This window comes from Scyliorhinus canicula, chromosome 2 (assembly GCF_902713615.1).
Source record: "Scyliorhinus canicula chromosome 2, sScyCan1.1, whole genome shotgun sequence".
Classification (NCBI taxonomy): Eukaryota; Metazoa; Chordata; class Chondrichthyes; order Carcharhiniformes; family Scyliorhinidae; genus Scyliorhinus; species Scyliorhinus canicula.
Genome location: NC_052147.1, coordinates 50,984,668 through 51,008,912, shown reverse-complemented (window position 1 = coordinate 51,008,912; position 24,245 = coordinate 50,984,668). Strand labels below are relative to the sequence as shown.

The window sequence follows — 24,245 nt, the reverse complement described above, 5'->3', positions numbered from 1 at the left end:
ACCCGGTGTGGTTCTCTCCCAGACCCGGCGAGGTTCTCGCCCAGACCCGCCGAGGTTCTCGGCCAGACCCGGCGAGGTTCTCGCCCAGACCCGGCGAGGTTCTCGCCCAGACCCGGCGAGGTTCTCGGCCAGACCCGGCGTGGTTCTCTCCCAGACCCGGCGAGGTTCTCGCCCAGACCCGCCGAGGTTCTCTCCCAGACCCGGCGAGGTTCGCGCCCAGAACCGGCGAGGTTCTCGGCCAGACCCGGCGAGGTTCTCGGCCAGACCCGGCGTGGTTCTCTCCCAGACCCGGCGAGGTTCTCGCCCAGACCCGCCGAGGTTCTCTCCCAGACCCGGCGAGGTTCGCGCCCAGAACCGGCGAGGTTCTCGGCCAGACCCGGCGAGGTTCTCGCCCAGACCCGCCGAGGTTCTCGCCCAGACCCGCCGAGGTTCTCGCCCAGATCCGGCGAGGTTCTCGCCCAGATCCGGCGAGGTTCTCGCCCAGACCCGGCGTGGTTCTCGCCCAGACCCGGTGGAAACATTCAACCACTTAATTAAAACCCATTTAAATATCTTTATTGGGCAGGAGAAAGAACTCACTGGGATGCTCCAGCCCCCAGCCGGGAGTCAAGCAGTCTTCCCATTTGAAAATCATTAAACTGTCTTTCAGCTTGTCAAGATCAAAGATCTGTGAGAAGAAAGTGAAAGTCTTCTCTTTGTATCCCTAAAACATTTAAATCATTAAAGGTTTTAGGGCTTAAGAGAGAGTGTCCTCGGGCGGGCATGGACAAGATGGGTCAAGTGGCCTCCTTCTCTGTTGTAAGTAAAGGTTACAACAGAGAAGGAGGCCACATGACCCATCTTGTCCATGCCCGCCTGACGACCCTCAGCTGCCCTTTCTAATCCCATCTTCCTGTACCCAATCCATAGCCCTGTTTCTAAGAGCAGTTAAGGTGCAGATCCAGGTACTTTATAAAAATTACTTTTTCTGAGTTACAAAGCCAGGGCTCAGAGTGTGGACAGGGGCGAACCCTTAATCCAGCTCCTTGTCTGCTCCAAAAACCAATTCAAATTCAAATTGAATCCAATTCATGGTCCCCACAAGAGAGACATACAGATCTGGGCCAAAAGACAGAGCAGATACTACATTTGATCTTAGCCGAAAGGCCAAGAAGCAATAGGAACTTTTAAAAAGAGTTTAGGGTCTCTGCATCCACCACCAACTCGGGCAATGAATTCCAGATTCCCACTACCCTCTGCGTAAAAATGTTCTTTCTCACATATGATTCTGTGTAAAATACACAGAATCATATGTGTAGTATGCACTCCAGTACAGTAACACGTCATGATTCGGCCTCACGGTAGCATGGTGGTTAGCATCAATGCTTCACAGCTCCAGTGGTCCCAGGTTCGATTCCCGGCTGGGTCACTGTCTGTGTGGAGTCTGCACGTCCTCCCCGTGTGTGCGTGGGTTTCCTCCGGGTGCTCCGGTTTCCTCCCACAGTCCAAAGATGTGCGGGTTAGGTGGATTGGCCATGCTAAATTGCCCGTAGTGTAAGGTTAATGGGGGGATTGTTGGGTTACGGGTATGTGGGTTTAAGTAGGGTGATGATTGCTCGGCACAACATCAAGGGCCGAAGGGCCTGTTCTGTGCTGTACTGTTCTATGTTCTATGTTCATGTCCAGTCTTTACCTCCTGCCACTTATCTTGATTCTATGTGCCCTGGCCAATTACCTTTTACAAGCCTCTTGATGAACAGGTCCAGGCAATTTCGAAGGAAGGATTACTGGTCTTAAAGCGGCTTCTTTGTTCTGAAGAGCTTTCTAGAAAGACAAGGGGCGGGATTCTCCGACCCCCAGCCAGGTTGGAGAATCGCAGGGGGGGGGGGGGGGGGGGGGGGGGGGGGCGGGGGGCGGCGTGAATCCCACCCTGAAACCGGCTGTCGAATTCTCCGGCACCGGGGTTTTGGTGGGGGCGGGAATCGCGCCGCGCCAGTCGGGGGCTGTTGACAGCAGCCCCGCTGGCAATTCTCCGGCCCGCGATGGGCCGAGTGGCCGCCCGTTTCTGGCCAGTCCCGCCAGCATAAATCAAACCAGGTCCGTACTGGTGGGACCTGGCTCTGCGGGCTGCCTGCGGGGTCCTGGGGGGGGGGGGGGGGGGGGGATCTGGCCCCGGGGGTTGTCCCCACGGTCACCTGGCCCGCGATCGGGGCTCACCGATCCGCGGCCGGGCCTGTGCCGTGGGGCCACTCTTTCCCTCTGCGCCAGCTGCTGTCAACCACCACCATGGCCGGTGGAGAGAAGAATCCCCCTGCGCATGTGCTGGGATGACACCAGCACATGCTGGCGCTCCCGCGCATGCACCAAGTTGCGCCGGCTGGCGGAGGCCCTTTGGCGCCGGTTGGTGCGGCACCAAGCCCTTCCACGCCAGCTGGCGCAGCACCAACCCCGCCGGCACTGGCCTAGCCCCTGAAGGTGCGGAGGATTCCGCACCTTCCGGGCAGCTCGTGCCTGAGTGGTTGGGAAGAATCCCGCTCAAAGTATGGGGGCAGAACCCAGACAGAGCATCTGCTCTTTCAAGGAAGCATGTCAGAGCAAATAGACAGCCTCTTAAAAATATTGCAGCCAAAAGGAACACTTGCTCAAAAGAGGAATTACTTCAGAATTAATGGAGTCCTGTCAAGCTATATAAATAACCCCTGTAATACTTCCTTTGAAATTGCCTGGATATGTTGATCATGAGGCTTGTGAAAGGCAATGTGCCATGAAATTGAAATTGAATGTAAACAATACAGTTCAAAGCTTTTCGGCTTCTCAGCATGCAAAGAGTTTGGAAAAATTTAAAGGGCAATGAAATTGACTGTAATAAACGTATTTCAAATGCTTCCACCACATTAAAGGAAATACATGAACTGCCAGCTCACAGATCTTTGATCTTGACAAGTTGAAACACATTTAAGGTTTTATGGCTCCGGAGTGAAGACTTTCACTTTCGTCTCACAGATCTTTGATCTTGACATGCTGAAGAACATTTTAATGATTTTCAAGGCTGCAGATGGGAAGTCTCGCCAAGTGACCCCCCCATCCTGGGAAAGACCTCTGACTTGAGCCCCTCCGACTTGAGCCTAACACAAGCTGAAGAGGGGGGCTAAAGAGGCGGGAACTGAAGAGGGAGGGCTGAGGGGGGGGGGGGGGGGGACTGTGTGCGGGAGTGCTGCTTGCAATTGGGGCATGGCACTGCCAGTGAATGAGGGTGGATGGGGGGGGAAACAACATTATTCTGCGCTCGGGGCATGATTTTCTTTCAGGAGCAGGACCTGTCAGTGAGTATAAGCCTCACCTCTCTCAAGTCCAGAGTAGAATGCGATCCTAAGGATAAAAAATCCTAAGTGCCATTGAATGGCATGTCAGATGCACTCTTAACACCAGTGGCAAGCAGTCCCAATTCTCCGCTGATGGAAGCACAAAGCTGAAATCGGGAGAATTCCGCCCAAGGTTGTGAAATACATTGAACACTATCATGAGGGATCCATGGTGTAAGAGTTTCAGGTAAAATAAACTATTATAAGACATCAAGCAATTTAATAAAGGTTATGCTGATCGGGTCAGATGTAGAGGCAGATGGGAAGAGGGTCCTGTGAAGTATTAACACTGGCTTAGGCCTATTGGGCTAAATAGTTTATTTCTGCGTTGTGTATTCCATATAATAATCTTTATTATTGTCACAAGTAGACTTATGCAGTAGACACTGCAATGAAGTTACTGTGAAAAGCCCCTAGTCGCCACACTCCAGCGCCTGTTCGGGTACACAGAGGGAGAATTCAGAATATCCAATTCCCTGAACCAGCACGTCTTTCGGGACCTGGTGGGAGGAAACCGGAGCACCCGGAGGAAACCTATGCAGACACAGGGAGAATGTGCAGACTCTACACAGACAGTGACCCGAGTCAGGAATCGAACCTGGGACCCTGGAGCTGTGAAGGAACAGTGCTAACCACTGTGCTACTATGCCACCTGTTGACATCTATTTGCTCACTATTCTTGTGACTCTTATATTTCTCATAATTGAGTATCCTATACCTTTGGAAAAAATAACCATTCAAACTTTGAGATGCATGTTGCGACAATAGAAATATCATAACATTTAGAACATAGAACATAGAACAGTACAGCACAGAACAGGCTCTTCGGCCCTCGATGTTGTGCCGAGCAATGATAACCCTACTCAGACCCACGTATCCACCCAATACCCGTAACCCAACAACTCCCCCCTTAACCTTACTTATTAGGACACTACGGGCAATTTAGCATGGCCAATCCACCTAACCCGCACATCTTTGGACTGTGGGAGGAAACCGGAGCACCCGGAGGAAACCCACGCACACACGGGGAGGAAGTGCAGACTCCGCACAGACAGTGACCCAGCCGGGAACCAAACCTGGGACCCTGGAGCTGTGAAGCATTTATGCTAACCACCATGCTACCGTGCTGCCCTGCAGCCAGGATTTCTCCTGCAGCCAGGATTTCTCCTGCAGCCAGGATTTCAAGTGAACATTTGTATCATAAAGCTCTTGCAAGTCACCCCATGCCTTCCTACTGGTGAAACTTGAAAAGCACTTGAGAGAAGCTTGCATTTATCGAAGAAAATGCAACTAATTTAACATGCGTATGTTCTCTGTTTAGCCCATTGGGAGAGGAGTCTGTCAATGTTGATCCTGGTGATCTGTTGGGAAAACGCATGGACTTTCAAATGCAGATTCATCTGTGTTTAGGAGTGAAATGGATCCGAGGACACAGCAGCAGAGGAGTTCAAATTGGGTGAGAAATCCCAGATTTCATCTCCATACATGGGGTGGGGGTGCAGAAAGGGTCCAAACACATGGGTGCGATTCTCCGCTGCCCACGACGGATCGGAGAATAGCGGGAGGGCCTTCCCGACAATTTTCATGCCCTCCCGCTATTCTCCCTCCCCCCCCCCCCCCCCCCCCCCCCCCCCCACCGCCCCCCACGGCCGCCCCACGACACAAATCGCTGCTCGCTGTTTTTTACGGCGAACAGCGATTCTCCCCAGGCCGATGGGCTGAGTTCCCGGGCCTTTACGGCCGTTTTCACGAACGCGATCACACCTGCTCTCACTGTTTGTGAAAACGGCCGCAAAGTGCCGTCCCGGACATCCATGGCACCGATTGGCACGGCCGTGCCAAGGGTGGCATGGGCCTGCGATCGGTGGGCACCAATCGCTGGCAGCAGGTCCGATACCCGCGCACTATTTGTCCTTCCGCCGCCCCACAGGATCAGTCCGCGGGGCGGCTGAGAGGCATGACGGCCCGCGCATTTGCGGGTTTGACGCGTCTGTGTGATGACGCCATCCGCGCATGCGCGGGTTGGAGCCGTCCAACCCGCGCATGCGCGGCTGACGTCATCGTGCACGTCAGCCGGCGTGATGCTTGGCGCGCGGACGTAGTGACGGTCGCTAAGCCCGCGATGCCGTGCTTCACGGGGCCCCGCTGCTAGCTCCGCCCGGGGGGGGGAGAATCGGGTCCTGGGAGGGGACGCGGAGGCTGCCGTGAAACACGGCCAGTTTCACGGCAGCCTTTACGACTCGCCGCATTTGCGGAGAATCGCGCCCGTGGGGTTTCAATCCAATGAGTAGTTCAAAATTGGACACAAGCTTTTAAGTTTTCCCTTGGCTGTCTGGAGATTGTATTAAAACTAGAAAATTGAAAACCTGTTCCCTCTTTATGAAACCCTTTCATTGCCTTCCCTCTGATCATTTTCATGTAAAATTTATTCAGGTCTGGCAACAAATAGACATTGTAAACTCAACATGAATCTGCAATAATTCCAAATAGAATGACTCCCACAGTTAATTAGTGAAAATCATGGATGTCTTAAATATCTTTTATGTTGTTTTTTAATATATAAATTTAGAATACCCAATTATTATTTTTTTCCGATTAAGGGGCAATTTAGCGTGGCCATCTTTTTGGGTTGTGGGGGTCAGACCCACGCAAAACGGGGAGAATGTGCAAACTCCACATGGACAGTGACCCGGGGCCGGAATTGAACCCGGGTCCTCAGTGCCGTGAGACTGCACTGTTAGCCACTGCGCCACCGTACCGCCCCACCCACAACTCTTCAATTTTGTACAGAGTGATTCTGTCTTAGAATAGGTCAACTTCATCAAAGTTTCTGATATGCACAATGTCCCTCTTTTCTGAGAGCATGACATTGCCTCCGATCGGTATCTTCCCAACTGGGACAACACAGAACTTATCATGAGGGCGAGCTCCTACTGAAACTCCAATGACACAAAAGTTCCCATAACCTTAACGTCTCAAAATATCTAATCCTGATGTGTTTAAAAATCTCTGCACAGGCTTACATACATATTCTTCTTCTGTCAAATTCACTTGCCACGCGCACAGACTGCAAAAAAATGTAACCATCAAAACCATAGGAAAGTTACGGCACAGAAAGAGGCCATTCAGCCAAACGCCGGCCGAAGATTTTAATCCCACCTTCCAGCACCCAGCTCATAGCCTTACACTCTTATTCAGATTTAAAAGCAGCAAGAAATGCCAAGGGGAAACTGATATAAACCATTTCAACGCAGTATGTTACCACAAGAATCCAACATTGGTAGATTTGTGGGGAACAATTGGTCAGACTGTGAGGGACATTTTAAACATCTAAATAAGCTTTCTCCTCTCAAACATTATAATTGGTAAAATCTTTGAATCATGTATTTGGAGTAAATCTGAAAATCTTAATATCAATTCTCAGCAATATTGTAAGTAATTATCAATTGTTTTGGAGCATAGAATAGCCTGTGTTCAGTATATATTTTCCAATTTTAACATAATTGAGAGTTTCAGTGTTATTTGCCAATTTTGTATTAATTTTGTTAACAAATAGCTTCTTGTGTGCGCAGGTATATGATGTATGGCCTTCCTGTAATGTTCTATACCCCTGCTGCCTGGAATCATGCTAATCTTCGGCTGGACTACACAATGTGCTTCACAATTCAACACGTTACCACAGATTTCCTCAGCTACCTAAAAACGCACGCTGTTGTATTGGAACTATGGGGTCTGCAAGGTGGGTGAAGTAGGATTCCAATGTGTTACAGGCAATGAAGAATATTAGAAAAAGAAAATGTGTGTTATTAATTTTAAGTAGTCATAGTCCCAGATGACCATAGGCTACTTTCCCCTTTGCGGGAGAGAGTTAACTGGTGGTGATTTAGCCTGAGGATCACCACGCCTCAGGCGAGGGGCAAAGTTAAGAAGGTGGGGCCTTCATGAGGGGGTATTATTGTGACATTCTTAAATGCATTATGACTGGCATAGTGATGGAGTATGATGTTGCTCCAGTTGAGTCCAGTTTCTTTCATTGTGTGTTCTCGATCTTGGTATCACCGAGGGGAAATGTTACCAAACATGGGGTAAATGAACATAGAACAGTACAGCACAGAACAGACCCTTCGGCCCTCGATATTGTGCCGAGCAATGATCACCCTACTCAAACCCACGTATCCACCCTATACCCGTAACCCAACAACCCCACCCCCCTTAACCTTACTTTTTAGGACACTACGGGCAATTTAGCATGGCCAATCTACCTAACCCGCACATCTTTGGACTGTGGGAGGAAACCGGAGCACCCGGAGGAAACCCACGCACACACGGGGAGGATGTGCAGACTCCGCACAGACAGTGACCCAGCCGGGAACTGAACCTGGGACCCTGGAGCTGTGAAGCATTTATGCTAACCACCATGCTAAGGGGTAGGTGTTTAACTTGAAGATGAGATGGGAAAGCTGGAAGATGGCTCACTCCAAGCAACGCATATGGGCTAGCTCATGAGCAGTGGTTGTAGAAATCGGGGAACAAGGTACCTAGCTGCTGTCTAGGTAGGAAAATGATGCCTGAAGCAGTGATAATAGTCGAATCGGTCTGCAATATATCAGAATATTGAATGGATTGCAGCAGTCAATCTAAAGCAACATTGAAAATTCCCATGTTTGGCTTTGTCAATGGAAATTTTCATTCCAAAGCTTTAAAACTTGAACCTTCTGTATCAGCTACACTTGGGAGTTGACACTGTAAGTGATTGATTTCCATTCTAAACATACCTCAGTGACATTAGCCAGACGAGCTGTATTTGATACACTGACCATTTAGTGAGCCATTCTATGGCCCTTTTCAAAATTTACATTTTGTTATGTAATCTTACCAAGAGCCTCATTAATGGCTCCCTCATCGGTCATAGCATTGTAGAATGAAACAATATAGGAGGCCAATTGGTCCTTCGTGCCAGTACTGGGTCTTTGACGGAGTTTTCCAATTCATCACATTCTCCTGCTTTTTCCTCATAGCCCTACAAAATTGTTTCTCTTTAAGTAGTTTTCCAATTTCCTTTGAATATTACTGTGGAATATGTACATTGCAATTCCCCCACAAAGAATATTTCCTAACCTGCACTAAGCTGAATAAAATTTGCACTCTTCCCTCTTCCTACATTTCTTCTCTTCCCTTCCCCTCCTCTCTCTTCCGAACCCAGCACTTTTGTCATCTATCCACTTCACCATCGATGTACAATGGCGGCAGTGTGCACCATCTACAAAATGCACTGCAGCAACTCAGCAAGACTACATTGACAGCACCTTCCAAACCCACGATCTCGATCAGGACAAGAGCAGGATATGTCATCACTTGCAATTTCCCCTCTAAGCCATCCATCCTGACTTGGAACTTGGATGGGTTCTCCTCTCCTCCTCCCTGCCCTCCTCCCTCTACTTTCCCACCTCCTCCTCAACTCTAGTTCCCCAATCTCACATTCCTTTTTTTCTCTATCCTCTTCTCTCCCCTTGTTTCCCTCACTCCTCCTCTCCTCTTCCTCCTTCGCACTATTTTTAAAAACTTATTATTCCATAGGATGTGGGCATTGCTGGCTGGGCCAGCATTTAATGTCCACCCCTAATTGCACTCTAGAAGATTGTGGTGAGTCCATGTTATGTAGGTAAATCCACAGTGCTGTTAGGGAGGGGTGGGTGGGTTCCAAGGTTTTGACCCAGCAACAGTGAAGGAATGGTGACATATTTCCAAGTTAGGATGGTATGTGGAATCTCCTGCCCTTGACGTTCTTTTAAGTAAGAAGTCTGACAACACCAGGTTAAAGTCCAACAGGTTTGTTTTGAATCACTAGCTTTCGGAACACTGCTCCTTCCTCAGGTGAATGAAGAGGTATGTTCCAGAAACATATATATAGACAAATTCAAAGATGCAAGACAATGCTTAGAATGCGAGCATTTGCAGGTAATTAAGTCTTTACAGATCCAGAGATAGGGGTAACCCCAGGTTAAAGAGGTGTGAATTGTCTCAACCAGGACAGTTGGTAGGATTTCGCAAGCCCAGGTCAGATGCTGGGGGATGAATGTAATGCGACATGAATCCCAGGTCCCGATTGAGGCCGCAGTCATGTGTGCGGAACTTGGCTATAAGTTTCTGCGTTGTCGCGCGTCCTGAAGGCCGCCTTGGAGAACGCTTAACCGGAGATCAGAGGCTGAATGCCCTTGACTGCTGAAGTGTTCCCTGACTGGAAGGGAACATCCCTGCCTGGTGATTGTCGCGCGATGTCCGTTCATTCGTTGTCGCAGCGTCTGCATGGTCTCGCCACTGTACTACGCTTCGGGACATCCTTATCTGCAGCATATGAGGTAGACAACGTTGGCCGAGTCACACGAGTATGTACCGCGTACCTGGTGGGCGGTGTTCTCACGTGTAATGGTGGTATCCATGTCGATGATCTGGCACGTCTTGCAGAGATTGCCATGGCAGGGTTGTGTGGTGTCGTGGTCGCTGTTCTGAAGGCTGGGTAGTTTGCTGCAAACAATGGTTTGTTTGAGGTTGCTCGGTTGTTTGAAGGCAAGTAGTGGGGGTGTGGGAATGACCTTGGCAAGATGTTCATCTTCATTGATGACATGTTGAAGTCTGCGAAGAAGATGTCGTAGCTTCTCTGCTCCGGGAAAGTACTGGACGACGAAGGGTACTCTGTCGGTTATGTCCTGTGTTTGTCTTTTGAGGAGGTTGGTGCGGTTTTTTGCTGTGGCGGGTTGGAACTGTTGATCGATGAGTCGAGCGCCATATCCCGTTCGCACGAGGGCATCTTTCAGCGTCTGTAGATGTCCGTTACGTCCCTCCTCGTCTGAGCGGATCCTGTGTATATGGAAGGCATGTCCATAGGGGATGGCTTCTTTAATGTGTTTAGGGTGGAAGCTAGAGAAGTGGAGCATCGTGAGGTTATCCGTGGGCTTGCAGTATAGCGAAGTGCTGAGGTGACCGTCCTTGATGGAGATGAGTGTGTCCAAGAATGCAACTGATTTCGGAGTATTCCATGGTCAGTCTGATGGTGGGAAGGAACTTATTGATGTCATCGTGTAGTCGTTTCAGTGATTCTTCGCCGTGGGTCTTTAACCTGGTGTTGTAAGACTTCTTACTGTGCTCACCCCTGTCCAATGCCGGCATCTCCACATCATGGTTTCTTTTAAGTGCCAGTGGTTGTGGGTTTCGAAGGTGCTGTTGAAATAGCCTTGACGAGTGGCTGCAACGCATTATGTAAATGGTACTCACCGCTGCCATAATGGATCAGTGGAGGGAGTGGATGTTGAAGGTGGTGGATGGGGTGTCAATCAACTGGGCTGCTTTGTCTTGGATGGTGTCAAGCTTCTTGAGTGTTGTTGGAGTTGTACTTATCCAGGCAAATGGAGAGTGTTCTATCACACTCCTGACTTGTACCTTGTAGATGGTGGACAGGCTTTAGGGGGTCAGGGGGTGAGTTACTTGTTGCAGAATTCCCAGTCTTTGACCTGCTCTTGTAGCCACAGTATTCCTATGGCTGGTCCAGTTCACTTTCTGGCCAGTGGCAAAGAGAGAGAGAAATTTTCAAAGCAGGCAGAAGTTTTCAGTGTTGGTCTTATTTTCTCAATGCGGATCCAACCAAGTACTCAAAAGCAGGATAGAAATAAACTTATACAGAACCAGAAATGTAACCAAAGTGTGTTTTGCAGAAGGTTGCCAAGAAATGGAAACAGATTTTGCTAATGTCCCTCTGGCAAGTGACGGGTACGTGCTGTTGGACTTGTGTTACAGAAATCAATGGACATCTGTGCCACTGGTACGTTAAATCTGTTCTTTCTCAAATCTTCCAGTGTTAGAAAGGTTGAAGTATGTAGTTGATTCATATTTATTTCCATCAATGTTCAAACAGATGGACCACTGATAACTCTAATGTTGAGCAGCAGGAACTGATGACTTGAGTTTACATTTATTCTGCAATTATAACCATATTGCCTTCCAATGACAGAGAAGGCGTGTTTCTCTGATCCCCGACACTGATTTCATAATCGGTGATCGGGCGGAGAATCCCTTCTTACGACGAATTCGGGGACGGCGCCTGTTTGATGCAGGTTTTGTAAGCTCCGCCCCTCCGAAACGGTGTCATCGTGCCGCACGCTGTTGGGATGGCCTCAGTGCGTCACCTGAAGGCCATCCCCGATGCTCCGCCCCTGATTGGCCGAATTCACGACAATGTGGTTCACCTCTGGTCCCAGCCGTGCAGGAACCCGGCGTGGCGGCTGCAGACTGTGTCCAGCACTGCCATAGTCGGGCAGGAGCCGTGTTACTGGCTGGAGACGCTGCCTTGAGGGCTGGGGGGACTGGTGGGGGAGTGGCCAGGGGGTGGGGACATGGTGTCCAGGGAGACACTATCTGGCAGGTGGGGTTCCCGCACAGCCGGTGCCATGTTTTACGGCACGACCGCTGCAGGTCGTCGCCGTGGCAATGTGCGGTCACAGACCCGGTCATTCTCTGGCCATTTATTTTGTGGAAGCCGGGAGTTCTGCGTGGCATGGCTGCTAGCTCCTCGCTAGTCGCAGCTTCGGTGAGGGGGCGCCGCCAGTTTTTTCCCGTAAAACGGCACAGATCCTCCCCACTTAGCCTCAGAATCAGACAATCTGGTCCAGCCTCTTTTTAACAGACAGAAATCATTTTGACCAACTTTCTGTATTTCACGCACTTTGCTGGTCTAAAATCCAGGATTCAGAAGAGCACAAATTCAACCTCTCTGAGCAACTCAAAACGTTGGAAGAAGAATCAGAAAACCTCAGAGATTCTAACCGGACCTTACAAAACGAAAATCTCAAATTGCGGAAGAAATTGGCAAAGTTGAGAAGCTTCCCCTCCAATCAAGGTAGCTGTAGATGTTATTAGGCCTCGCTGAATATTGGATGTTTTCGCCCCTCATTCATTGTCAACGAGCTTAACTCCCAACCTTTTCACCAGGACTAATTGCAAATGGCGACCCAACAAAATCCACCGGGGATCGATCCAATCAAAAGTCACCTTTTCCCAGCTGGGATGCTGAGTTTGCCAAAGCACTGAAGATATTTTACTTCAGCATGATTGGAGTGAGAGGGAGACTTATCCAATTGAAGGAGGTCAGGCCACTGGTAAGGAATTTTACCTTTGCACCTGCTTTTCACTGTCACTGGTATTTAATCATGCAACAATGGAATGCGATAAATATACAAATAGCTTTGAATCTTTCTAACTTATATATGAAATTAAACAAAATATGATATTAAAGACTAATGTTAGGGTGCAAATAAGCCATATTTGACTGTGGTTAGCACTCAGTATGTAATGCACAAAGCAACTCTGCATTATATAATATTGTCAATATTTCAGTTAGAATTTTTTAAGAAATAAAGGTACGTCTAAACTTGCAATAATCTCAAAACTAATAAATGTATTTGAAAGGTGATTGACATTGTTGTGACCCTTGACCAGACTCCAGGTTATTGATGATAAGATCAGTTTAGGACCAAGAATATTTTGTTTAAAGTAGACAAAGTTTGGGATTGAAGACAACAATAACAATAACAACAACTTACTAAATGAATAAAGTCATAAGATTCCATGGTTTTCAATGAGCAAAAATAAACTTTACTACACAAGGTTAAAAACATAAAACAATTTACTATATCTATGTTGTGCTCTAACATTCAGGGTTAACGTGAAGTACATGTGAATTAACAGGTAAACTGTGGTTGCACATACCCCACTACACACTAAGTGGCAAATGTGGCCAAGACAAAGTCCGCGGATTTCTCAACAACACACCCAGACATCAGTATACACTGTGAGTCAACCAATCTCACTGAAACTCTGTCTATCTCATGAGGGATTCCAGTCTTCACCTTCAAGGATATAACCTGGGAATTCTTTACACAAGTCTTTCCCATCAGAGGACTTCAATGTCAGCCCTCCTTGTAGGGTTTCAATCTTGTCTCCCAAGATTCCATTCCCCTGGATTCCTGAGTATACACTCAAGCACCAACTCACGAGCATGATTTCAGCTTTTCGGCCATGTCATGCAGAATACTAGTGCTCCAGAGGGGTACCTCCACCTCAGTGGCCTGCAGCATTTACTCACCAACCTTCTACTGCCTTCTTGGGTCATCAGGACCTCTCCTGAGCCTTCTTCAATAACCAGGGTGTCTCTTGAGCCCGCTTCCATTACCAGGGCTTCTGCTGAGCCTTCTGCACTTAATGTCTGCTAACCACATTCCTTTACCTATTTTGTGACTTAACTGGGACATCTGCCTGTCTCTCCCCATGTTCAGCATCATTCTTTTGTGACCTCTCCCTGTCCTCTCTCCCTTTAGGACTTCTCCCTGTCCCCTCTGTGCTTTTGGACTTTTCCCTGTGTCCTTTCCACTCCCCAGCCTGGGGCACTTATCTTATTTACTGATTTAGACTGGCTGACTGACTAAAGCTGACTGCCTCAGAACTGCTGTTTCTGATTCTTGAACTGACCTGGTGACCTATGAAAACACTCTGTCCTGCTCTTGTTGCCAGGCAGGAACAAATGTAACATTTGAGCAACACGGTAGCACAAGTGAGTAGCACTGTGGCTTCACAGTGCCAGAGTTCCAGGTTCGATTCCCTGCTGGGTCACTGTCTGTGCGGAGTCTGCACGTTCTCCCGTGTCTGCGTGGGTTTCCTCTGGGTGCTCCGGTTTCCTCCCACAGTCCAAAGACGTGCAGGTTAGGTGGATTGGCCATGATAAATTGCCCTGAGTGACCAAAAAGGTTAGAAGGGGTTATTGGGTTACGGGGATAGGGCGGAAGTGAGGGCTTATGTGGGTCGGTGCAGACTCGATGGGCCGAATGCCTCCTTCTGCACTGTATGTTCTATGTTCTATGTAACAAGCTTTGAAACATTCAGTACTTTAGGTGTTACAATCTCCCGAGTCAGGCCGCTTACATAGCACATGGGGGCGCATAAAGCTGGATTTCATCCCGACAAACAGGAGCTTCATCTACTCAGTCATAATTTTCTACTTAGATAGTCCATGAACATGTAGCAGCATAAAGCCTGACCTTCCTTCCAGGGTTGCGATTCAGACATCGGGACTGTTTCCAGCTGAAGCTGGAACCTGGTCAGGGCTGTTCCTTTGCTTTGCAGCTGCAGACCTGGAGTTCCTCATGGAAGCAGTGAGGGACAGGAGGGAGACCCTCTATCCATAGGATGGCAGGAGAAGTTAAGTCTTGCAAACCAGGTAGGCTGATATCAAGGGCGCCAAGATAGTTAAGATTGAATGTGGTCAGGAGGAACTGGGCCCAGTGCAGGAAAAAGGTTCAATGACATTTTCTCTGGTAAGGTGAGTGCGATGCCAGACCCTCAGGATAGGCCTCTTATGACCCTTAAGACATATGCGGCTCCTGAACATGGGAAAATATGAGTCCCGAGTATTTACTAATTCCTCAGCAAGGTCCCGAGACACATGGCGTTGCTCAGGACTGGCCAGCACTGATACATGCATCTTCTAATCTCAATGAGCCATCAGCCTTGGACATAAAGGCTTTACTCTCTCTTTTGTCCTTGTGGGAAAAACGAGCTCACAATACCCGCGCAAGGCCACAGGCCAGAGGAGGGTTACCCATCCGACTCATGGTCACGGCCATGGAAGAGTGTGCCAAGTCGGCTTGTTCTGGGAAGACAGGACTGAGCTACAATGAGAAGCCTGAGCAATGCAGAGGCTTCTGCTCTCCAAGGCTAGTTCCCAGGATCTCTTCTTGCGTGTCCCACATATTCAAATCTTGAGGTGGAAGGACAAATTCCCGGGTCTGTAGCAGGCCAAGTTTTGCCGGAAGAGCCATGAACGTAATCACCATCACAAAATCACAATCGCACCTTCCACCATTTTAAATACAGACAACTCAGTGAGTCCTCGTGTACGATTTGATCATGTGACACTCGGTGATGAGCACGTTATGAGTGAGCGGGAGAAGAGGTGAGAGGCAGAGGCAGTTGTGGACAGCTGCCCTCAGACAATGGTGGACACGCAGGCTGAGCTGGGTGCAGATATAGTGGGCGTGATCTACCGGCCACATTACACCAGAAAGGCTGTGATCTCGCGAACGTCGCAATGTCAATCCGCCCATTGTGGGCAGATCACATTTTAGCAAATCTGCATAATAGAGCGACACAGCTAGTCTCACTCTAATATGCACTCCCATGATCTATCCAAGGCTTGGGATCTAACCCTTTGCCTTGGAGACATCGGGTGAGTGCCATTCAGTGCTGGTCTCCGCAAACGGGGACCAGCTGGAACGGCGCCCGTGAATGTTTCCCAAGGGATTTAAGGCCCCCAGGTGCCTGCCCTCTGGGCAGGGTGACATCCTGACACTGCTAGTGCCACCCGTGTGCTTTGGCAATAACAGCCTGGCACCCTGGCACTACCAGCCTGGCATCCTGAAAGTGAGAGCCTAGGTGTCAACCCGGCACTGCCAAGGTGCCCAGGTGGCACTGCCAGCTGGCAGTTCCAATGTGCCAAGCTGAACTTTTTCCCCAACAGGAGTTGGGCCTGGCGGTGGGTGCCCTGCACAGGTGAAGGGGGTACGGGGAGGGGGATGGGGGGGGGGGGGGCCTGAGGACCCCTTTATAGTTGAGTCAGGGCTTTGGGTAGCTTGGGGTTGCGTAAGAGGTCGATAGATCAGGGCGCTATTTAAAAATGGCTAAGTGCAGCCTCGCTGGGGAGTTCCCCGCTGAGGCTCTGAATCTACGCGAATGGGAACAGAGTCTCTCGGCTCTCTGAGCGCCGGGAAATACCCGGCTGTACGCGCTTGTTATGGGACTCTGTTCCCATTTGGGTACATCACGCCCTGTATCACGAGCGTCACAAGGAAGGAGGCTCTGTTCAGTAACAGATGCGTTGCCACATGTCAGAGATCCCTAAAGAAGTACAGAGTCATGGGCTAAGAACGGAAGTCTATCAAACCTATATTGCCACCATGGCCCATGGGTTTGTGCACATGAGCGCCTCTATTGAGAGAGTGACTTCATGGTCAGCGATATGGGGAACTCTGAATTCATGGAATGCATACCACACAATGTAGCTTTGACTAGTCAGTGGCACAGATGATACAGAGATGGTGAGAATGCAGTTGCAGTCCAGCTGGCCATGCCCTCTAGCCACCAGAGTGCTAGCCATGGGCTGAGGCAGTCATCAAGGGGGACAAGAGTGGCAACTCTTATAGGGCACCATCTTCATCATCAGCCTCGTTGGCGTCTCTGACTGAGTGATCATTAGTGCAATAGTGCCCCGTGAGCGAGGCTGACCCTGCTATAGGACTGGTGTTGGCAGTGTTCTGACTGACAGCTCCATGATGAGGACGACCGCCATTTGCACTCAGCTGCAAACAGAGGCAAGTGACCAGGCTGCCTCCACTTCATTGAAAACTACAAGGGAGCACCGCGTGGCCGAGGACGGAGGCCCCTGTGTTGGGCAGAGCACTGAATGAGTGTTACTTGAGTTTGTGTAAGCATTAAATATGGACTTTTCCTATTTTTCAATGCTATGTAATTATTTATACCTGACACCAAGAATGTGACCTTCCCTGAAGTTGTAACGGAGAGCAAATGTCATTGCATGGTGACAGTGACGGCACTGGGCAGATGTGTATTCTTCATTGAAACTGAAATTGAGATCAATCTCAAGTTGTGTCTTCTATGGAAATATTCTGTAAAGCAGCTTAAACTGAGTTCCAGACTATGCCATCCTCCTGGGTCAGAGGGACTCAGCTGAAAGGTGCCTGGATCAGATGAAAGCTGATGTTAGTGGCAACCTGACAAAACCCTTGAGCCCTGCTCCAGCCCCAGCCACTTCCCGGTGCAGTCGGGGTTCCATATCTTCCATCTCCTCCTCTTCCTCTTCCTTACCCTGCTCTGCCTTTTCCTCCTGTGAGCTGTGTCAATGCCAAATGGGTTTAAAAACTGTAAAAATGGAGGGATGCAGCTTCTTTCAAAGATGTCACCAACTGACCTGCCCTCTTGTGTGTGGCTTAGTCTCCCCACCCCCTCCCATTCTGTTTCCTGAGTATGGATTAATCTCCTACCCCCTACCCATCTTGTCCCCTGAGTAGACCTCCCCTCCCCCACCCCGTCTCTGTTGTCACTGGAAATAGGGCAGTTTGAGGTGGGGAAGGACAGGGTTCAAACTTGTTTTTAAATTGAACTTCCCCCCCCCAACTCCAATCATTCCAGGAGGTTACAATTGCCCTTGTTAATTGATGACCCCTCCACAAATGCTAGCAGACCTGATGAGCGGACCCAGCTATTTGTTTCTATTTCAGATTGCCAGGATCCTCGGTATTTTGCCTTTGAAGTGTTACTAATGTAAACCTATCTGAAAAGAAATCCATTGTGGGCTAGAATTCCCATTAGTTTGCACTTTATTTTCTCGACTCAATTAGGGCGAAATCGGCCGAGCCTGTACAAAGGATAACTGCAAATCTAAGTCACATCAACAAGCATAATTCGAGTTTCTGTGGGTTTTTTTCCCCCACTGCTTTGAGTATTATGTTGGCCAAAGCCAACCTCACCCACAAAATCGGCCATGCCCCCAGACTGAAATACTGAGAACTTACTCCCACTGCTGTAGGCATGTGCAGTTTGCATATCCGTGCCATGTGTGGACATGTATGCAGACATTTTTCAATCTGTTTTGCACTGTTTCTACTTGGTATGAGACGATATATCAGGAAGGGCGAGTGGAATGAAAATCACTGAAAGGGAGAGCAGGTCGATTATAGCAGGGCTGGAGGCAGAAAGGTTAATTCCAATCATACTTTGCAATGCTGCTGATGACCTCTCGTGATAGATGGTCCACATTCAATAGAACTAGGATAAATGCCGTAAACATCAATTTTGTTCATTCTGACTTAACTTATAACTTAGGTAGTCAGAAAGAGAACCTGAATTAGCTGTTTATTTTCCATTAGGTTAGTTCCCATTCATTACTATAAACTCATTATTGGGGACAGGGAGAAATTCCCAGTGATGTCAGAACACCTGCATGAAAGGGTATGTTCTGCTTATGTCTTGACATTTCCTATGCTGATTTGAAGGAGGGCAAAAACAATGCAGTGTGAATTGAACTGAATTTTGGGCAGTTTTCTGCTGGCACTTCTGACTGCTAGAAACTGGACTAAAGCTGTTTCAAATTCATCCACCTTGCAACTGCGATAGGAACTGAACTCAATCCAAGAACTTATCCAAATCACAAATTGATAAAAGCAAATTATTGCGGATGCTGGAATCTGAAACAAAAACAGAAAATGGTGGACAATTTCAGCATGTCCGACAGCATCTGTGGAGAGAAACATCTGGGTGCATCACATCTGGTTAACTCTTTGTCAAAGCTATAGAGAGCTGGAAAGGGGATGAGATGTATGCTGTTATGGAGGGGTGGGTGGGTGTGGAGCAGTGGGGCTGGGTAGAGAGCTAGAAATAGGTGCAGATTGACAAAGTTGTCATGGACAGAAGGATAAAGGGAAAATAAATGATAGTGATCATGGCTAAGAAGGGTGCTATTTAAGAGATCAGAATGTGTTAATAGCAGAACAAAGGTAAGCAGTGTGTTAGAGGACCCTAGTGGGGTGGGGTGGGGAGGATCACAAAATGATATTTGATCAACATTGCATTCTACATAGTTTGTATCCCAAATGATTGTTATTTAATATCAATCAACTTTGGGCTGGATTCTCCACCACATCAGGGACCTTGCAATGCAGCTGAGAATCCAGTCCAAGGTTAATTGATGTTAAATAACAATATCAAAGAGTTAAGTGCACTCCAAGCACCCCCCCCCCCCCACCCCTCATGCTCGAGTGATTTTGAAGTGCTGAGCTGAAAATTGACAGCACTTAATTCTCTTTGCTGTGGTTGATGTTTGTAAACATCATTGTTTCAATACTTAGAGTTACTAATCCTTGAAGAAGATGAATAATGCAATACTCACAGCTTGTTTGTGGAAGCTGAAAATCACAGCTCAGTACCAGAAATGAATGAATGGCTTGCCCGAATGGATCTGAGGGGTTTAAACGCAGATCACAGCTATTCTCTTTCCAGGAATGGATTCATGGTGCTTCCAGGTAATTGTTACAACAGTAATTTTTTTCACTGCTCCTGTCTGAATTGCTCTCTAGCTTCCAGCCAGGGGTCTTTTTTTTGGGAGGGTCCCTCTAGTTACGGGGTCCCTGGAGGGATCTCCCTATTTAGAGGGGCCCTGGGGGGGGCAGGTTGGGTCACCCCATGCTTGGGGGTAGGGGGTGCACCCAGAAAATCTCAGGGGTGGGGGGTGATGTGCGAGGGGGGGGGGGGGGGGGGGGAGGTTAGCTAGCCGCCAGCCTGAGAGCGGGATACCCCCAGGAATCCATCGCATTCCTTGCCATGCATAAATTTGCATGGCAAGCGCAAATCACGTACTATTCAGCTCCGGAGGGAGAACATTGGGCTGGATTCTCCATTCCTGAGCCGAAGTGCTGAGGCCAATGGAGGATCCGTGGAGATCACGATGGAAAAATCGGCGCCACATCCGGAACGATTCCGTTACCGGTGATGGGGTGGCACTGGCGCCGCGTGGAACACCCGCAGAACACATGGAAAACAGTGGGGGAATCGCCGGGTCCGTGATGGACACGCGCAGGGTTGACAAGCTGCAGCCGCGAGTAGACCATACATTCCCCACACACACAATGATCGCGTCCGAAAAGGTGGCGCCTGTTGTGCTGGACCAAATTTCCGTCCACCCCGACCCCACAGCCCAACTCCTGGCCACCCCCATCTACTCTCCCCAGTTCTACCCGAAGCCCCCCCCCCGGCCGGCAGCATAAATGTCGGTGATGTCGTCCATTCGCCCCTTCTCTTCGCAGCTACTACGGCAGGTTCATGTCTGCTGAGAGCACACGTGGACTGTGCCGTCGGGAGCTCGTCCCATCAGAGGCGGAGCATCGCGGGTGGGCCCGCTAATGCAATGCGAACGCCGTTGCAACTGTGTGCGGCGTGCGTCACAATGACGGTATTTTGGAGGGTCGAACATCGCGATTCGGCGTCAAACCAGCGTCTGCCGCGATTTCGGCATCAGAAGCTATTCTCAACCCTATCGCCCTTCCCGATTTCGGCTTCGAGCAACGGCGAATCCAGTCCCATTGTCTCCCAAATGGAGAATCCCGTCCCTTATACCAAATCTTTCATTTATTTCTAATAAATCCACTACATTTCCAAACCTATAATGAAAGAAATGTCCACAGGATATAATCTACTTCCCCATGTGTACCACTTGGCCTGAGGAAAATAAATAACGGAACTATACAAATAGCACTGAGAAAAATCTGAAAATTGTGTTGTTTTGAATTTCCTTTAAATTACTGGATATAGAAAAAAGATTTTAAAATTAATTCAATATTACCAGGTCACACTTCCTCAGAAATCTAATCTGACTGATGGTAGACATGCAGGAAATAATTAAGAAATATGTGTCTACTTGTGGCACTGTGACCTTACATGCACTAGGATTTATCCAGATATGTGAAATACAAAACAGTGTCAGGCAGTGTCAGTATGAAATAGTTGTTCGGTGTTATCCAATTATTTAGTGTATGCATAATTTACCCCGAAGCCAACTAACCTGGTGACTGGGATTGAATTTTCAATGAAACATGGTATTGGAGGTTTACAAGGACAAGGAAAGGAAATGTTCCTGTTTAAAAAGGCAAAACATAGCAAAACCTAAACAAGAGTGGTTTAATAAGGAGATTGTAAAGGTTCTAAAAGATGTCAGGAAACCTAAATGGAAGAATTAGTGTCTATGTAAACGTAACTGAGGATAAGAAGAAAGTATTAGAAAAGTGAGAAGTGGAGAGTCAATTTACGGAAGCCAAAGGAGGCATTCAATATTATAAGAATCAGGAGCAGGAATCGACCACTCGGCCCATCGAGCCCGCTCCATCATTCAATAAGATCATGGCTGATCTGATTGCAATTTCAACCCCACATTCTTGCCTATCCCTGATAACCTTTCACCCCCCCTGTTAATCAGGAATCTGTCCAGCGAAGCTTCAAAAATATTCAAAGAATCTGCTTCCACTGCCTTTTGAGGAAGAGAGTTTCAGAGACTCACGGCCCTTTGAGGAACAATTGGTTGAGACTGGGCGGCATGGCGGCGCAGTGGTTAGCACTGCCGCCTCACAGCGCCGAGAGCCCAGGTTCGATCCCGGCCTCAGGTCACTGTCCATGTGGAGTTTGCACATTCTCCTGTGTCTGCGTGGGTTCCGACCCCACAACCCAAAAGATGTGCAGGTTAGGTGGTTTGGCCATGCTAAATTGTCCTTTAATTGGAAAAGAAATTGGGTACTCTAAATTTTTTTTTTAATTGGATAAGACTATTACAGTTGATCAGAATGTAGCAGATATATTTATTGGATTTTTCTGATCCATTTTTACTGAGAGTTGCGAAAAAATGCTAGCATTTATATATTTTTAAAATTTATTTTGACGGGTTGTTGGCTTCGCTGGCTAGGCCAGCATTTGTTGCCCATTCCTAATTACCCTTGAGATGGTAGTGATGAGCTGCCTTCTTGAACTGCTGCAGCCCATATGATGTAATATACCCACTGTGCTATTAGGGAGGAATTTCCAAGATTTTGACCCAGCGGCAGTGAGGGAATGGCAATATATGTCCAAGTCAGGGGAACCTCCAGGTGGTGGGATTCCCACATATCTGCTGCTCTTGTCCTTCTGGATGGTAGTGGTTGTGGGTTTGGAAGATGCTGTCTCAGGAACCTTGGTGAGTTTCTGCAGTGCATCTTGTAGATGGTACACGCAGCTGTACTGTGTGTCTGTGGTAGAGAGAATGAATGTTTTTAGAAGAGGTGCTAATCAAGTGGTCTGCTTTATCCTGGATGGTGTCGAGCCTCTTGAGTGTTGTTGGAGCTCAAAGTTGGGCCAGTATGAAGCAGCGGAAGACGGTTGGGCCTAGGACACGACCCTGAAGAACTCCTGTTGTGATGTCCTGAGACTGACCACCACAACCATCTTTCTTTGTGCTTGATATGACTCCAACCAGTGCCGAGATTTCCCCTGATTCTCATTGAAGCCAATTTAGCTTGGGTTCCTTCATGCCATACTCGGTCAAATGTGCCTTGATGTCAAGGGTAGTCACTAACTTCACCTCTGGAGTCCAGCTCTTTTGTCCATATTTGAACCAAAGCTATAATGAGGTAAGGAGCTGAGTGACTCTGGCAGAACCCAAACTGAGCGTCAATGAGCAAGTTATTGCTAAGCAAGTGCTTGATAGCACTGTTGATGAACCCTTCCATCGCTTTACTGACCGTTGAGTAGACTGATACGGCGGTAATTGGCCGGGTTGGATTTGTCTTGCTTTTGTGTACAGACAATTTTCCACATTGTCGGGTGCATTCCAGTGTTGTAGCTGTACTGGAACAGCTTGGCTGGGTGCACGGCAAATTCTGGAGCACAAGTCTTCAGTACTGCTACCAGAATATTGTCAGGGTCCATAACCTTTGCAGTATCTAGTGCCTTCAGCCATTTCTTGATATCAAGTGGGATGAATTGAATTGGTTGAAGACTGGCCTCCATGATGCTAGGGACCTCTGGAGGAGATGGATATGGATCATCCACTTGGCACTTCTGGCTGAAGATGGCAGCGAATGCCTCAGCCTCATCTTTTGCACAGATGTGCTGGGCTCCGCCATCAGTGAGGATGGGGATTGTTGTGGACCCTACTCCCCAGTGAGTTGATTAATTATCCACCACCATTCATGACTGGATGTGGCAGGACAGCAGGGCTCAGATTTGATCTGTTAGTTGTGGGATTGCTCAATTCTTTCTATCACTTGCTGCTTATGATCTTTGACATGCAAGTAGTCCTGTGTTGTAGCTTCACCAGGTTGGCATCTCACTTTTCGGTTTGCCTGGTGCTGCTCCTGAAATACTCTCCTACACTCTTTATTGAACCAGGATTCATCCCCTGACTTGGATAATGGTGGAGTAGGGGATATGCCAGGCTATGGGGTTACAGATTGTGGCTGAGTACAATACTGCTGCTGCTGATAGCCCACATCCTCCCGTGGGTGCCCAGTCTTGCGTTGCTCACTCTGTTCTGAGTCTATCCCATTTAGCACTATGGTTGTGCCACACAATTCTAAAATTTCTCAAGGTGTTTCACAGGAGCACAATAAAACAAATTTGATATTGAGCCAAAGAATATTAATTCAGGAGACTAAAAGCTTGGCAAAAAAAAAAGGAGAAATTTAAAAGAGGCGAGAATGGTGCAGAGCAGAGACATTTAGGCAGGGAATTCTGTAGCTTAGGCCTAGCAGGTTGAATCACAATTTCCAAAAGTAGGTAAAAAGAAATTAGGGGTGCAAAAGACACCAGAGGAATAGAGGAAAATGGCTCTCAGAGAGGTGTTGAGCTGTAGGAGATTTCAAAGATGGGTAGAGGGAGGGGATAGAAGCAGTTTAGACAAGAGGATGAGAGTTTAACAATGAGGCAACCTTAAATGATCCATAATGCATGTAAAGAAACATTTTGTGCAGAAACTGGAAGAATTAAATGCGATATTGCTTGCATCATAGAATTCTTAAGGAGTTAAAGGATCAACAATTGTTATTTTGAAATGCTTTAGAATCCCATAAATATTGTAATATCGTGGATGTGGAGGATAGAAAATATTCAGAATTGAACTGAGGCTTGCTAATTACAAGCTAGTTTGCTTAATATCCATGGCAGGGAAGTTGCTCGGGGGCAAGCTGTTGGAATCTGTCCCCATTCCTAACCAGATCAGAATCCATTACTCACATATCTCAATACGAATGTTTTCCTTTCAGAATATTG

At 48.1% G+C, this 24,245-nt stretch overlaps 1 protein-coding gene and 1 pseudogene across 1 annotated transcript in view; one reads left to right on the top strand and one right to left on the bottom strand.

Annotated features, from left to right (window-relative positions):
- The window catches only part of LOC119962245 (kinesin-like protein KIF28P), a 125,020-nt gene that overhangs the window by 88,756 nt on the left and 12,019 nt on the right, over positions 1-24,245 (top strand). The window contains exons 20-24 of the mRNA XM_038790235.1: positions 4,663-4,797; positions 6,914-7,080; positions 11,051-11,157; positions 12,078-12,231; positions 12,324-12,490. Of these exons, the coding sequence (XP_038646163.1) occupies positions 4,663-4,797; positions 6,914-7,080; positions 11,051-11,157; positions 12,078-12,231; positions 12,324-12,490 (730 nt within the window). The remainder of the gene's footprint in view (positions 1-4,662; positions 4,798-6,913; positions 7,081-11,050; positions 11,158-12,077; positions 12,232-12,323; positions 12,491-24,245) is intronic.
- On the bottom strand, positions 954-1,158 carry LOC119962546 (annotated as a pseudogene).